The sequence below is a fragment of the Meles meles genome, chromosome X (assembly GCF_922984935.1).
Source record: "Meles meles chromosome X, mMelMel3.1 paternal haplotype, whole genome shotgun sequence".
Lineage (NCBI taxonomy): Eukaryota > Metazoa > Chordata > Mammalia > Carnivora > Mustelidae > Meles > Meles meles.
The window spans coordinates 112,207,136-112,223,264 of record NC_060087.1 but is presented as its reverse complement, the minus strand read 5'-3'; the positions used below and the strand labels follow the sequence as shown (position 1 = coordinate 112,223,264).

At 40.0% G+C, this 16,129-nt stretch overlaps 1 protein-coding gene across 14 annotated transcripts in view; it reads left to right on the top strand.

Moving 5' to 3' along the window:
- ENOX2 (ecto-NOX disulfide-thiol exchanger 2) overlaps positions 1-16,129 on the top strand; it is a 268,945-nt gene that overhangs the window by 185,944 nt on the left and 66,872 nt on the right. For 5 of the 14 annotated variants that reach the window (XM_045996383.1, XM_045996393.1, XM_045996381.1 and 2 more), the window contains exon 3: positions 10,534-10,622. The exons of 8 other annotated variants lie outside the window; for them this stretch is intronic. In XM_045996383.1, coding sequence (XP_045852339.1) covers positions 10,574-10,622 — 49 coding nt within the window. In that variant the 5' untranslated portion in view covers positions 10,534-10,573. Of the gene's footprint in view, positions 1-10,489; positions 10,623-16,129 lie in introns of all 14 variants that reach the window. One more of the 14 variants, XM_045996382.1, reaches the window with a different exon arrangement.

Here is a 16,129-nt window from a genome sequence, read left to right as displayed (position 1 = left end):
TCTCTCTCCCTCTCCCCCTCACCCCGTGCGTGCTCTCTCTCTAAGTAAATAAATCTTTTTTTTAAAGAAGTAAAATTTTATTCTGAGCTTATATTGTAATATGCCAGAGTTAAAAGGTATTCTATGGTTCTGTGCTTTGTGCTACAACTGGACATTCCAACTGTAGTGACTTAAGGAATCTATGCTTTTCACTGTAGCTGAGAAAGTGACTGGAAGCTGATCTACCACATTCAGTAGGCAGTGCCATCATTGAAAGAGCAGCCAAAAGCCCTTTGCTTCTGTACCTTGGCTGCCTTTATAACTCAAATTCTATTATGGAATGGTGGTAATGCCTCTGCTAATTTTCACTTAACCTCTCCATGTCTCCCTGTTTTCTTCAAAAAAGCCCATCAATATTGACCTGCCTTCCAGGGATGTTTTGAGGACATAATGCTGTAGCCACAAAAGGAGAGGGCACTCAGCAGTAATTGGGGGCCTGTTTAGCCACCCAACCACCCATTATCACTAGTACTCAGATTGCTTCTAATGTATCATAATAATGCAACTTGTAATCCACATATAGGGGGTAATTTATTGTCAGGTGGTGATTGTTAGTAATAACAAGCTGTTTGCGCATATTCAGAATATAGTTGTACACATCTCTTGTTTTTCTTCCTTTGTTTGCAAGTCTAATTTTATAACCTTATGCCCAACCTGTTTTTTCCTTTTGCACTGCATATAGCATTACTTTTATTCTTTGAATAAGCTTAGTATCTCAACGAACAGCTAGAACACAGGAGACTGATTTGGAAAAGCAGTTTAAGTAGCCAAGTCCAATTAACGAATGGTGTTGGATTTTATCACTCAGCTTTATTAATGGACTTCATTCCTGCTGTATCACATTTCTTTCCCTAACACATTTGTATAAAAGCCCTTGCCTCTCTCATTAACCCCTTTGGCTGGTGTTAACTCATTCCTGGGCATTTGTTGCCATAGCTGCAGCCATCCCTCAGCTGGAGCCCTCCTGTTAGCCCCTCCTGCGGCCATGCAGGTCTGGCTTGCTTGTTCCAGGCGTCAGCTGTTAGGCGGAGGGCAAGAGCCTTGCAACCTCAGAGGTCAAACTGCTGTCCCATACACTTAAGCCCTGTCTATATTTTTTTCTTTGCAGCAGATGGGCATGTGGCTGGCAGCCTCAAGGCTGGGAAATGTGTATGGGAATATTACCAGCCCTCTTCTTCTCTCACCCCCTCCTGGGCACCCAAGCAGGTAGCCTAGCTCCATATTAAAAAAGATGATTGATATTACCCCTCTGTTGTTTGAATCTCTTCCTTCAACACCTGCGGAAGCTGTGGGGAATCATGCACAACTTTTGTCTGTTCAGTGAAATAATTGCCAGCAGTTTTATGGAACATCTCTTGTGTGTATTTTTATCCATTTACAGATTTGATTATATCGTTTGCAGAATGGAAACGTGGCTTTTCACTGCTTACTCTCATTTTCACAAATCTTCAAGGAGAGACTCTTTTAAAAACAAAATGGAAATAACATGCAAATGATTATGTTAATATCGCAAAGGCAAAAGTCAGGATCTTCAGGTGGTTCCTTAGGCACAAACTGATCAGATGATGAGCACATCCTGCATGCACTGCTGTTCAAGTTACCAGCTAGAACTGTCCTATGAGAAATGACTAAGAAGAGAAAATGTTAGATGCCTGTAATGTGTGACTCCTTTCTGCCCTAGGCTCCAGCGCTGACGTAGGCCAGAACAAACAAACTCCCACACACGCAGATTGGACAGGTACAATGGGATTTGAGGAAGATGTTTATAGGTGGAAAGTTTCCATGTAGACAGCAATACAGAGTTAGAAAGAAAATTTAATTTTGTCTGCGCTGTGCCAGCTTTGTCAGACAGCTGGCAAGGGTAAATCTGGGAATTATCTCCAGACTTAGAAAATTCATAACTATGTCTTCTACTTTGATGTTAACAGAACTGATATTATAGCATCATCAACAGCAGCAGAATGGCAGCATCATTAACAACTAACATTTAGAGAGTATCTCACAGCTTTCAAAAACTTTTACAATTGATATATCTTGTCTAACCATCTCACCAACCCTCTAATATCAGTATTATAGTTGTCTGCATTTTTGTGATGAGGGAGCCAAATCTCAGAGACGGTAAGTAACTGGCCGTCAACACAATAGCATAGTCTTCTGATTCCAAAACCCTGAGATACCCATGCTAGGCAATACACATAGTCACCCTCTCTTTAGCCCACTGCCATCTCCATGTCTCCAAACCTCTGGGTAAACAAATTAAGGCCCATGCAGTGATTTGCTTGGGGGGAAAAAAAAACAACAAGGAAAAAGAAGAAAAAGAAAGTAGCCATATTACAAAAGAATTACTGTCTTTCCAAATGGGCTCACCATTAAATGATATCTTTTTTTTAAGATTTTATTTGTTTATTTGACGGACAGAGATCACAAGTAGTCAGAGAGGCAGGCAGAGAGAGAGGAGGAAGCAGGCTTCCCGAGGAGCAGAGAGCCTGATGTGGGGCTCGATCCCAGGATCCTGGGATCATGACCTGAGCCAAAGGCAGAGGCTTTAATCCACTGAGCCTCCCAGGCACCCCATTAAATGACATCTTTAACACACATGTTCGTTCACGGATCACAGACTACTACTGGACAGGCTGCACGGGGTGGGCAGAGAAGCAAGGGAAAGGAGAGAAATGTGAGAGAGAATAGCACAAAGCAAAGCTCTTGGCAACTAAAGAATCCTTCAGAAATTCAGACAAAATATTTCTGAAGAGATAGCATTGCCATATCTGGGAGTACTGTAAGGATACAAGTAATGATTAACACAAAATTCAGAATAGTGGTTACCTCTGAGGGGAGATGGAAGGAATTAGGGAGGGGCATGTGAGGCCTTTAAAGGTAGTAATTATATTATTTTTCTTAAACTGCATGTTGGGTACACAATTTTCATTGCATCTTTTTTTTAAATACTTTACACTTATCTCTTATAATTCCCCCTTTGTACCTATTCAAAAAAAGAGAGAGAGAAAGACAGTGTAAATCAGTGAACAAATGGGATTTGACATATAGAAATTAGCTTTACATTTTTAAGAAAGGTAGCCACTCTTGAAAGCTAGTATCACTTTAATTAAAAAAAAAAGTAGCCACTTTGCTCTGACAGAGTGTCCCAGTGACATACCAGTTGGTTTCTCAAGAAGTTGTGATGTGTGGGGAGGGCGTGCTTTCCCATAATTTTCCCAGGGTCTTTGAGCATTTCAGCTGTCTTGTCCCTCTCCTCTTCTTTCTCACAGTGAACTTCCAGGTTCTAGGAGAAGAAAGAACAGTGGCATGGTCATTTGGAAATTTGAAATTAAGTGCTTGAACTATAACCACGGATTTATGGGTTGTTACCCAGAGAGTTACTATTTTTTGGCTTTCCTTGGTGTTGAACCTGACAGCAAATGCAGTGAACCGGTGGGCTTGTGTATTTATTTTCATCACTGGTTGGTTTCTCTCTGACCAATCTAGGAATTCTATAAGCACAGGCTGACAGGAATTATGGCTTTTCTTCCATGTGGAAATAAGTGGATAAGCAAATACTCCCAGCCTGATTTTCTTTCCAATTCATTATTACAGGGAATTCACCCTCTGTAATCATTTTCAAATCAAATTTGCTCTACCAGTCCCTGTAAGGTTTGCTCTGGAGATCATCACCAACGTAGACATCTTTTATTTTTGAGCAGCTTATGTCCCCTCCATGTTAAGGCCAATTTAAAAAAAACATGAATGGAATAAAGGTGATGTCACTTGTGGCCTGGAGATTAACTCAGGAAGAAAATTTAAGTCACAGCAGAAATGGATAAAAGGAAGGAAAGTCAATAACTCACGCTTGTTTGCGATTTGGACTACTATTGCTGTATTAAAATATTCAAGAAAACTATTGCATTAAATGGGGAAAATATATCATATGTTAGGTAGATTCCAGGAAAGGTACTATTATTAATATCCCAGAATCACAAAGTGCCGACCAAATCACTTGCATATAGATTGTTCCTGGAGTAGGCTGTCCTCTGCCCAGCTGTCAGAGGTCACAGCTGTGGCCATAACCTCTCTTTGTCTTATTGAAAACATGGCCATGAAAAGCAACTTCTCCCGCCTACTCCATTGCCTCCATCCTTGTCATGGAAATGAAGAAGTGATGCTAAGTAATTCTGGCTTTCCTGCACCACAGATGGGGTGATCACAAGTGAGAGCATGGATGTAAATGCCATCCGTGCTTTTGGGAAAAAAAGCAAATAGGTTTTGGCAGCAGGTCTGATGGGTTTGGGGTATATATAGTGGAGGAGGACAGTTAACACTGGAAAATATTTTGAGGTTTTTATTAGCAGGACCACTTTAAAAAAATGTAGCAGATGAGAAGCATATAAATTAGTCCCACTGTTCTTTCTGGCAGTGCTCTTGGTAAAGAACTGGTTAGAGAGAAGCCATATTGTTCTTGTCTGTTTAAATACATACCCCAGTATTACTCATGGCTAGTTCCTCTAGTGGTATTTTCCTGTCCTTTTCATAACTGAAGGAATTAAAATACCCCCTTTTTTCCCCACCCCAAATGGCCCCTGTTTTCTATAAGATATCAGAGTTAATGCCCACTATTGTTAATATATTAATAATAATTATTAGTATTTTACTACCACTTACTGAACTAGCTGCTGTGATGGACTTTTTTTCACATATTTTCTCCATTAAGCCTTACCACAGTCCTATGAGATAGATATTATTGTTGTCCTCATGTTTCAGATGTGGAAAATGAAGATGAGACATTAAGTTACGTCCCAAGAATCACACAACTAATAAGTGACAGGCCAGGATTATATCTAATACAAAAACCATGATCTTAACTAGTTATAACCTCATTTTTTCTTTATTCAGGGTCACACAGCATTAAAGGTTGAGAGTTTATCATGCTTGTTCTGGCCAAAGGCATGATGGGAGTTGGTGAAAGTGTGTTGCAGTTTTGAAAAAGAAATCATTTACTTTAAAACATGATGTTGGGGGCTGACAATGTGAAGTTCTGTACGGTAAAAGCTATTGTTTTCTGATTATTTGTTCAATTAAGGTGAAGTCTGAAAACTCGACTTAGGCTGCTTGTCGAGGTAAAGAAGCTAGAAAGGGCCAGAGTTGCTTGCATAAGACAGAGCCATTAGTCACTACTTCCTGTGGCTGTATGCGTATATATAGCATCGCCCTTAATATCTGAGGATGACTCTGCTGAGGCAGCCAGTTCTCAAGCCAAAGTTCCTATAATCAGTAGAATTTAACACTTGACTTGTTTATAGTGGTCATGGCCAGTGTCCCACCCCTCTGACTTAGACCATAGCCTTGTAGTTAGTGACTCGCAAAGCAACTCAACAATACAGTCTAATACTCATCCTCTTAAAGTCCAACCAACTGGAGAATACAAAATTACTCCAGTTTTTTAATATTCTACTTTTAGGAGAGAGGAGTAATAAGTAAACTGATATGGAAAATATTCTCTGCTCACGCCCATTCCCCCAAAGACAATTTCTATTCTAGTTTTTAGACCTAGCACAAATACAGCCTTATCTCCTACACCTTTTAAGATACCCACAGTACCATCATAATTGGTTTATCCTTCGAAAATTACTTCCATCACTTCTCCAGATTAACATCACTTCCTCTGTGTTCCCCCTTCCTTTCTACCACCACCTCTCCTCTCCTCCCAGCAGAGTAACTGCCTCCCCTTCATATCTCTGTTTAGCCAGTATCAAGCTATACAGTAATTTGTCTATCTCTCCCAATAGTCTGTGAGCCCCTTTAAGGGCAGGAAAACATGGATTTTTCACTCTGGTACCACCAAATAGTGCATGGGTTTAACATGTTTGTTAAATTAATATTCAGAATGGATCCTGAAGCCCTGCCATAATCTTACTCAATGATTCAGGTAGAGCTAGCACATATTGACCACTTGTGTTTTCACCACAGTCTTGTGAAAGGAGCAGCATCATTCTTATTTATACATGAGGAGACCAAAGTTCCATGTCTTTCTAATTTGTAGTAGGCCCAAGAGTTATCTTGGGTACTTGCTCAACAGGCAGATTCCTCAGCACTACCCAGATGGAAACCTCAGCTGTGGACCCTGGAACATGGCTGGTTAGCAAGTACCCCAGGCAATTGTGATGCACATGATTGGACCGCACTTTGACAAACACAGGTGTGAGTGATTGCTACACAGCAAGAAAAGAGTCAAGCCAGAGTTGAAACTCAACCCTCTAAATTCCAGATCTAGGGGCGCCTGGGTGGCTCAGTGGGTTAAGGCCTCTGCTTTCGGCTCAGTTCATGATCCCAGGGTCCTGGGATCGAGCCCCATATCGGGCTCTCTGCTCAGCAGGGAGCCTGCTTCGCCCTCTCTCTCTCTGCCTGCCTCTCTGCCTACTTGTGATCTCTCTATGTCAAATAAATGAATAAAATCTTTTAAAAAAATAAAAATAAATTCCAGATCTAGTTATATTTCTCTTTGTTGTACTCTATCTCCTATGGCAAGCAAGTGGACTCAAACATGTTGGAAAGATTTTCAGGAACAAGGGCTAAAGTAAGATGGCTTATGGATTTACCCCAGGACTATTTTTTTTTCCTCCAAGAGGTCTTGCCAGACTTCCCACAGCATAGCAGCAGGGTTGTCAAGTAACCTCTTACACAACTTACGTCAGGAAAGCATAGACCACAGAGCTTTGGGAACTTACAGAATTTATGCTTCTCTTTTTTTTCTTTCTCTCTCCTCCCCCCCACCACCAGCCATACCATTAACTTAAAATCTGTGGTTTATCAGGCAGTTAGCACAGACATTAAAATAGTTGGGAGGTAAAGTATTATTTTTGTGGCCCATTTATGCTTTTGGTGTTTTTGTCTAAATATTAGGTAAAGAAATATGGAATGAATGCAATGATGCAATCTCAAAACTAAACCACCATAGTCGACTATTCAACCTAGACCTAGACCAGGGTAACATGAGTTCACTGGGATCTCAGAAGCCCAGGAGACCAGGGGTGGGAATGACAGACCTTAGTCTAGAAAAGCCCGTCAGAGTCTCTAGTGCAGCTAGCCCTTGCTTTTCCTGACTGAGAAAGCTTCCAAGGTCCTAATGGTGGAGCGTATTGGACTTCCAGGACCCCTGCCTCCAACATCAACCTATTCTCTTGGCTCACATACAGCTTATAACCTTGAAGTGACAAGGACTATTCCTGAGATTCTTCAGTCTGTGCCAGCCCATCTTGAAATAGCAAAGGAGGGCCCCAGCTCCAGCTCAGAGAAGTGGGAGAAGAGACCCCCACAGGGCAACCCCAAGGTTTCTTTCTTAATGGGAGCTAAAACAACAGAAAGATAAAGATTAAATGGGGTTAAGATCATGATTGATTATTTGCTCAGCATTCTTTATAGTACCTAGTATATAGCTCAGGGGTTAAAAGTATGGACTCTGAAACTGTAACTGCCTGAATTTACATTTCACTTCCAGCATTAACTCCATCTGTGACCTTGGGCAACTTCTAGCTTCTTTGTCTTTCATTTTCCTTATCTGTAAAATGGGTATGATAAATATTACCAACCTCATAGGCTTGTGAGATTTAGATTGCATAATACATATAAAGCCTTAAAACGGTGTTTGGGGGGGCACCTCGGTGGCTCAGTGGGTTAACCCTCTGCCTTCAGCTCAGGTCATGGTCTCAGGGTCCTGGGATCGAGCCCCGCATCGGGCTCTCTGCTCAGCAGGGAGCCTGCTTCCTCCTCTCTCTGTGCCTGCCTCTCTGCCTATTTGTGATCTCTGCCTATCAAATAAATAAATAAAATCTTTAAAGAAATGGTGTTGGGCACATAATAAGCATTTAATCAATACTAGGAATTAACATCATTATTGTTAGGTGAATAATACGGGTGAGTGAAAAGGCTAAAAACTATGCGGAACTTGCCTAAAGTCACACAGCTATTAAATAGTAGAGCCAAGATTTGATGTGGCGTCTATCTAGCTCAAAATCTATATTTCTTCCACTATACCTTGTTGCCTTTACAAATTCAGGATATATGCTGCGAATTCCTTGGAGAGGTGTATGCCAAGACCTATGTCCTTCTTCTTCTTTGCTACACCCCACCCCCACTGCAGCTGCCATCTGGAGGGCTGGCTTGGCACTCTGGCTTCTTGTATGTCTAGTTAAAAACCTTGAATATCTATGGGGCACCAGGGTGGCTTAGGCAGTTAAGGTCTGACTCTTGATTTCAGCTCAGGTCCTGATCTCAGAGTTGTGAGATCAAGCCCCACTTCAGATTCCGTGCTGGGCGTAGAGCCTGCTTAAGTTCCTTTCTTTCCCTCTGCCTCTGCCTCCGTCCCTCCACCATCAAAAAAAAAAACAAAAAAAAAAAACACCTTGAATATCCTTGTAACTTCTCCAGTATGGAGGTGGCTGCGTCCAGGACCCTCTAGCTTATAGACTAAACCAATGAAGCTTCCAGGATGAGGGTTAGTTTGAGAAACTGCTCTCTATACCGAGGTTCTCATCTGTATACCTTGAGGATCAAGTTATTATCTCCCAACCTCTACCCTGCCACTCTCACAGCCCTTGTGAAAATGATTAGCTACAATATAGGCTAGCACAGAACCTTTCCCCTTCCCTCCCTACCCTTCTCCTCCTCTTCCCCAAGAAAGACTATGTTGTGACATCCTGATCCCCTTGAGTGTCTCTTTGATCCATTCTTGGAAACACTCATAAAGAAATAAAGCCCTTGCTTGTCTAATAGTATCATCTTTCTCAAGCCATCTAGGAGCCGTGTCTTACAAAAGCTCCTGTCAGTTCTCTCACCCTGCATAGCCATGATGCAAGCTGTGGTGTCACTACTGGTGACGTCAGTAATCAGAGAGAGCAGGATGTGCCTGGGGCTTCAGTGCATTGTTCACAAATAATGATGGATTGTTAATTTTCAAAGAAAATGAAGAGGGATTCAAAATAGCCCCTGCAATGCACAATATATTGCTTCATGAGCAATAAATACCAAACAGAAGATAAAACCTTGAGCCCTAGGCTTAATGCAGAACCAAAATGTGATTTATCCTGCTGTTTACTTTCCCTTAGCCAGAGAACAGAAAGCACAATGTTACTCTGTTCTAGGACACCCAACCCTGCCCTTGTGCCATAATCTTTTACAACATGTACTTCTTGAGTGCCTACTGCCTGTATGATGTGCTAGAGATGGTGTTTTCTTCTGTGTTCCGTGCAAGTATTTTCTAAACTTTCTCTCTCTTTCCTTTGTCACTATATTCCTAGTGTTATTTGCAAGACTTCTAAGGCACCTAGACTCTCCACTGTGAGGATCATTTCTTTGGTGTGAACCATAAAATTAGCCATGCTAAAAATGTTACTGGATTCTTGATGGAGGAGGTGGTCTGATTTATTTTAGTACAATGGCATAAGGGAGTAGTTGGGAGGTGGGATTGGCTGCACATGTGGTAAATGGGAAGGGATTGTGAGGAAGCCAAGGGTATGGGATACATGGGTGGCTCAGTTGGTTAAGTGACTGCCTTCAGCTCAAGTCAGGATCCCAGTGTCCTGGGATTGAGTCCCACATCAGACTCTGCTCAGCAGGGAACCTGCTTCTCCCTCTGCCTGCCCTCCTCCTTGTGCTTGTATGCTCTGTCTCATTCTCTCTCTCCCTGACAAGTAAGAAAGTAAGTAAGTAAATAAATAAGTAATAAATAAATAAATCTTAAAAAAAAAAAAAGAAGCCAAGGGTATAAAGCACTCTCCAGTAAGAACACATGGAAATTGCTACAGTAGAGCAAGGTTTCTCAGCCTTAGCACTATTGACACTTTGGGTCAGATAATTTTTTTTTCTGTGGTGAGGGGTGGGCGTGTCCTGTACATTATAGAATGTTTAGCAGTATCCCTGGCCTCTACCCACCAGATTCCAGTAGCACCTCCTACCTCCAATCATGACGATCAAAGGTGTCTCCAAATACTGCCAAATGTTCCCTGATGCAGGAGTGGGCAACTTAGCCCCAGTTAAGAATTCCTGCTATAGAGGACCTAGGGAACACCCACCTGTGTAATGATGAACTCGATATCCCTCCCAGCTCAAATATTTTATGACTTTATGCTTTCCGTAGTTGAATATAGTATAGTGGTTAAGAGCATGAATTGTGGAATCAGACTGCCTAGGTTTGAATCCTAGCTTCACTGCAAGCTAACTCTATGACCATTGACAGGTTGCTTAACCTGTCCTGTTCCTGTTACTTCAACAGAAAATGTGGATGATGAGAGGTCTTACTTCATAGGGTTGTTGTGAGTTTTAAATGAATGTACATAAAGTACCTTGAACAGTGCCTGGCACATAATAAGTATTAAATAAGTGTTAAGTATCTTTAGTCTTGTTATAATTACTATCATTAACACCATTATTCACCATTTATCTAAGTACTGGTATGTTCCAGAGGTCTGTTTCACCCAGCTTTGGACCACTATCTTCCTTCTACAGAAATGAATAGAGGGCTAAGTCCACGGTGCAGTACTACACAATGCAAAGAGATTTTATTTGGCTGTGGGTCTATGAAATAGGCTTTGCAGGTAAGCCCCACTTTATACAATTGCTGGGTTCTTCCAGAGTTCACTTATTTAAAAGAACACTAATTGACGCCTACTTTGAGCTAATCACTGTTGAATATGATAAAAGTAAATGAGATTTATATCCCTTGCCCTCAAGGAGCTAACAAATACGGCTGCTACATGCACATTTATTTTAATAAGTTTAATTACCTTTAAATTTTCAAAGAAATTCTAGTCAGTTCCTTTTTACTCAGGAGGAATTTATTTGTGATGAAAAACATCTTCCCATCTACAGATATATCTTCCTTAAAGTTTGTATTTATGTAATTGTTGTTTTCTTATATATAATCAGCATGTGAAGATTATAATACCTCAAATAATCACCATTTATCTTCCCCTCACTCTCCATTTAAAATTTTCAATATTTAGTCCTCAGAAGAAACCCACCGAAAGAGATTTTATCTTAATAAAACAACAGAGTGGTATCTGAATAGCTTGGCACCTGCTATACACCTACCTTCTTCTGGGAAGAAGAATGTCTTTGCAGGACCCTCCTACCTATGTCATATATTTCCTCATGCATTTCTTTAAAACCATTTATTAAACATCTGCTCTGTGTCAGAAACAGTGTCTAGGCACTAGAAATAACAAAGAGGAATAAGGGAATCCAGAGTCTAGGAGGAGAGGCAGACACAGAAAGAGGTGATCAAAAATACAATGCGAAAGGGCACCTGGGTGGCTCAGTGGGTTAAAGCCTCTGCCTTCAGCTCAGGTCATGATCCCAGGGTCCTGGGATTGAGCCCCACATCGGGCTCTCTGCTCAGGGAGCCTGCTTCCTCCTCTCTCTCTGCCTGCCTCTCTGCCTACTTGTGATCTCTGTCAAATAAATAAATAAAATCTTTAAAAAAATACAATGTGGAAAGGGCTATCATAGTAATATGTTCAATGAGCTAGGGGAACATAGAAGATAAAGGGCTCTTTGAGAGGGAGTTCAGTGAGATGGATAAAACTGTGGGCATTAGTACCAGAGCTGCCTGGTTTCATTTCCCTGTTTTACCACTTATTAGCTGTGCAATATTAAGCTGATTACTTTAAACTGCCTGTGCCTCTGTTTCATCATCTGTATAATGTATTATTACAATTCCTGTATATGCTTTGTCTCTCAGTAGACTTTGAACCCTTCAAGGGCTAGGACTACTTCATTATGATCATCTTAATTACTACCATGTTACTGTTACTATCTACCAAGTACTTGCTATGAGTCAGAAGCCATGCTAAGTTCTTTATCCGCATTATCTAATTTAATCTTCAACAAGCCTATGAGGTCGATACTATCACTTTCCTAAATTTGTAGCTTGCCATTTTTTAAATCATCAAACCCAGTTCTTTATTCAGAAGACTTACCACAGTATGTAATTATTTTATGTTTGTCTGTGTTTTAATATCTCCCTCTTGCACTAGAGAGCTTCATAAGAACAAGGTTGAGGCCTGTTTGACTCACCATGTTGTCTTCAACGTCTAGGATGGACCCTGACACATAGAAAATGTTCAGTGAACATACAGTAAATATAAAAGGAAGGCTGGAAGGCAGACCATCAAGAAGAAAAGAAAAGGGAGAAACAGAATGAGCATATTATGGTTACTTAGTAGAGTTAGACTCTGGTCCCAAATCATCTGACTCCCAAATGCATACTCTTGATCACTAGGCAAGATTGCTTCCTACTCTTAACAAACCTTCCATAAATGCTGGTTGACAAAACTCTCTCCTCAGCTTTGCACAACAATGTGTAATAAAATTACAGCAAGCATAAAAGCCAATGGACATAAGCCTGGGCATAAGAAAGAGAGTTATAATTATAGGAGAGTAAATTGCCAGAGAAGGACAGCTTTTGTCTTTTTTTTTTTTTTAAAGATTTTTTATTTTTTATTTATTTGACAGAGAGAGATCACAAGTAGATAGAGAGGCAGGCAGAGAGAGAGAGAGAGGGAAGCAGGCTCCCTGCTGAGCAGAGAGCCCGATGTGGGACTCGATCCCAGGACCCCGAGATCATGACCTGAGCCGAAGGCAGCGGCTTAACCCACTGAGCCACCCAGGCACCCCGAGGACAGCTTTTGTCTTAATAAAAAGAGTATGGTTGATGAGATGACACCAACATACTGAACTTGTTTCAAAGGAAATAAAGGAAACATATGAAATAATTAAGGCTACTATAGAATGGGTGTATCACAGAATGTGTGTGTGTGTGTGTGTGTGTGTGTGTGTGTGTGTGTGTGTGTGTTCTTCAAGATCAAATAACTGGCAATAATTGACTAGTTCAGTCAACTGAAGTATAATATAAAAATAAACAGATGGCAATGACTTGATAGTTATGGAGCAATACCAAGTTAAAAATGGGTAATTACTTCCAAATCTTTTATTCTTCTGGCACTAATGAACTCTTGCTCCAAAGTGCCATAAATTCAATCAACTTACCTAGAAGGCATTCATTCACAATTACTCTACAACTTGTGATCTCTTGAGGAGTCGCCACACAAGGCAGAATGGAAAACCAGCATAACAGGAGATATTCTTCAGATGGGTGAGGAATTTTGAAGACTATTTGATAGCACTTGATACTAGACTTCTCAATGTTCTTGGCCACTGCCAGTGAATGTAGGACTTACGGGAAAATGAGCAATCTCTTCCTTTAGTGACATGGGACGACTTTCATAACACACTTCAGGAAATTGCTAGATGTCCATTTTTAGTCTAGAAAGTGAATCAGGTCTGGACTTAACCTTTCCACCATTAAGTGATGATTCTAAACAGATGTTCAGCACATGTTTTGTTACTGCAGACCTTAAATCCAGATTGCTGCCAGACAGAAGATCATCTGGGATTTCTCTTTGAAAGTAAAAATTTACAAGCTTGCTTATATGTACGACTGTGCCTATATGGGAGAAAGATTATAGCTAATGCTATCAAACTGAATTATTAGTTGGGTTCATCTATCTCTAGTTGTAACTCTCAGTAAATTTCTACATGTCAATTCAGTTGTCCTGGAAAGAGAATTAGTTTAGCAACTATGCTATCCCTTTTAAGACAATTTATCATTCTGAAAAGGTATATAAATAATCAGTTGCCACTGCATGGATTGCTTATTTGCTCAAAATCAATGTAAGTTGACTTTCTTTATTCATTCATCCAAATATTTCTTGAATTCCTACTTTATACCAGACACTGAACTAAGAAACAAAGACACCTAAAACCAAGTCCCTTATGTAAAGGAGCACACAGGCTAGCTAGCAGAAGAGAAACATGTAATTCAAGAGAGACTATAATTCAAGGCAGTCGATGATAATGTTCAGTTGTTCTTGCTTCCTGGAATGCTCTTAAACCCTAATCCTCCATTTACTACCTGGAGGAAAATCCTATCCCTCCTTAAAGACTCATTTCAAATTATTCTTACCCAGTGAAGCCTTCCCTAATATTCCTCTTGCTCTCTGTGCCCCAAACACATAAAACCAAAGCCATTCCAGCAGATTTAATTATTCCTTCTCTATTCTCATAGCACTTTCCTCATAGTTTTACTGCAGCACTTATTAAAATAATTTATATTTAGTTGTTTATATGTCATGCTCTCATTGGATTATGAGTTTTTCCAGAGCAGTAAATGAATTTTGTTCATCTCCATATTTCTAGTCACTAACATATGACCTGACATATAGTAAGACTCAATGAAAGTTTGGTTTAGGGGATAAGAGTGAGAGAATAAGCAAACACATAAAAATAAAATTCTAGATAAAATGTTAATGATAACACACTAGGAGGGAGTAATTAATTCCAGGGAGGTGGTTTCACAGACAAGGTAACATTTCAGATGACCCTTGAAAAATGAGTAGGATTTGACAGGTAGAGATGGGTGTTGGGGGAATGGAGGGAAATGAAAAACCAGAACTCCTTAAGAATTTAAGAACTGAATTTATCGTAGCAAAATAATGCTGTTAATTACACATGGTCCTTATCTAAACCATCTGGTTCATGTAAACAAGCCTAGCAGGAACTCTACTTGCTAACATTTTAATAGGCACTTCTAATTAATATATATTTTGAAAATAGTCATACTGTGCTATCCTTTTTAAAAAAACTGATAATTTAGATAATTTTCTTCCCTCCCCAGAAATTAGTCCAGAGTTTGGCTAGGTTGGTACATTGTAAATTCTCATTCTTTGATCTCAGAATTCTTTACTAAGAATAATTCTTGGGTTATGGACATTGAGGAGGGTATGTGCTATGGTGAATGCTGTAAACTGTGTAAGACTGAAGATTCAGAGACCTGTACCCCTGAAACAAATAATACATTATATGTTAATTTAAAAAAGAATAATTCCTGATTCCCTTATGTTTCCCAGAACTACAGAGCCAACGAAGAGCCAGACTCTTGCAAGAAATTATTTTTGGTATGGGGGCCCAGTCCTTCTAAACCTAGATGTTTCCTCTTGAAGTCATTCTGCAGCTATTAGAGAAAATCAGGGTCCACATTCAGTAATCTCAACAGGTCTCTTCCAGCTATAACATTCCCTAAAACGTGTCTCCCCTGGACTGGAGATTGGGTGTTCAGATGAACCAAATAATCAATATGTAAACTCTTGACCCAAAGGACATTTGATGCCCCATGTTTGTTTCCTTAATAACATTTACAAGGAGACTATTTCTAGCCATAATATGCCTTTATAGGAGAGCACTGAAAACTGGATGTGAGGGCTAGAGTTTCTACCCATAGAGAAATTACCAGTTCTGAAATGTGACTTCTGACTATAGTAACAAATGCTTAAGGCCATTAGTCACTCTGTGTGGGGGCGGAGGGAGTGGTTTATGGAGAAGATACATAGACAGCAAAGAATGATAAAAACTAATATTTCAGAAATAATGTTTCTGGACATTTGCATTTGCTTGTTCTGACCATTTAGTGTCCAAAATAGCACTTTTATTAAAAAAAAAAAAAAAGGCCAAGAATCATCCCTGATGTTCCCAGGTTAGAAGGATGTGATAGATATTAGCAAATAGCAAACTACTATTAGAAGGGTTGCCTTCAGGAGTATAATTGGCAGGAGTGTACATGAGAGATAGGAGAAGAGCCATGGAAAGATTTTTCTAAGGCAATAATTAATCAGAGGGAAATTTCCCAAAATAAGTCTTTCTGTGCTCCAATGACTTATGATTATATATCTCCCAACTATGAAGTATATACATGCACACGCACGTATAACCCACTTCAATGTCTGCTTATGTCATCACTCCCCTCTTTCTTCTGTATCTAGTAACTACCCATCACTCAAGACATGCTCTGTAGAAATCTGGCCCATTTGTTCAAATCCTATCTTCTCCACGAAATCTTTCCCACCTACTCAAGCCACAGTAACTTTTCATTCTGTAAACTTTAGTAACATTTCTGGTCAATTCCATTAAATTCTTTTATTGTTTCTTAATTGTTCACTGGAGATAATAAAGCAAAGTGGCTAAAAGTATATAACCTGGGTGACCTTGG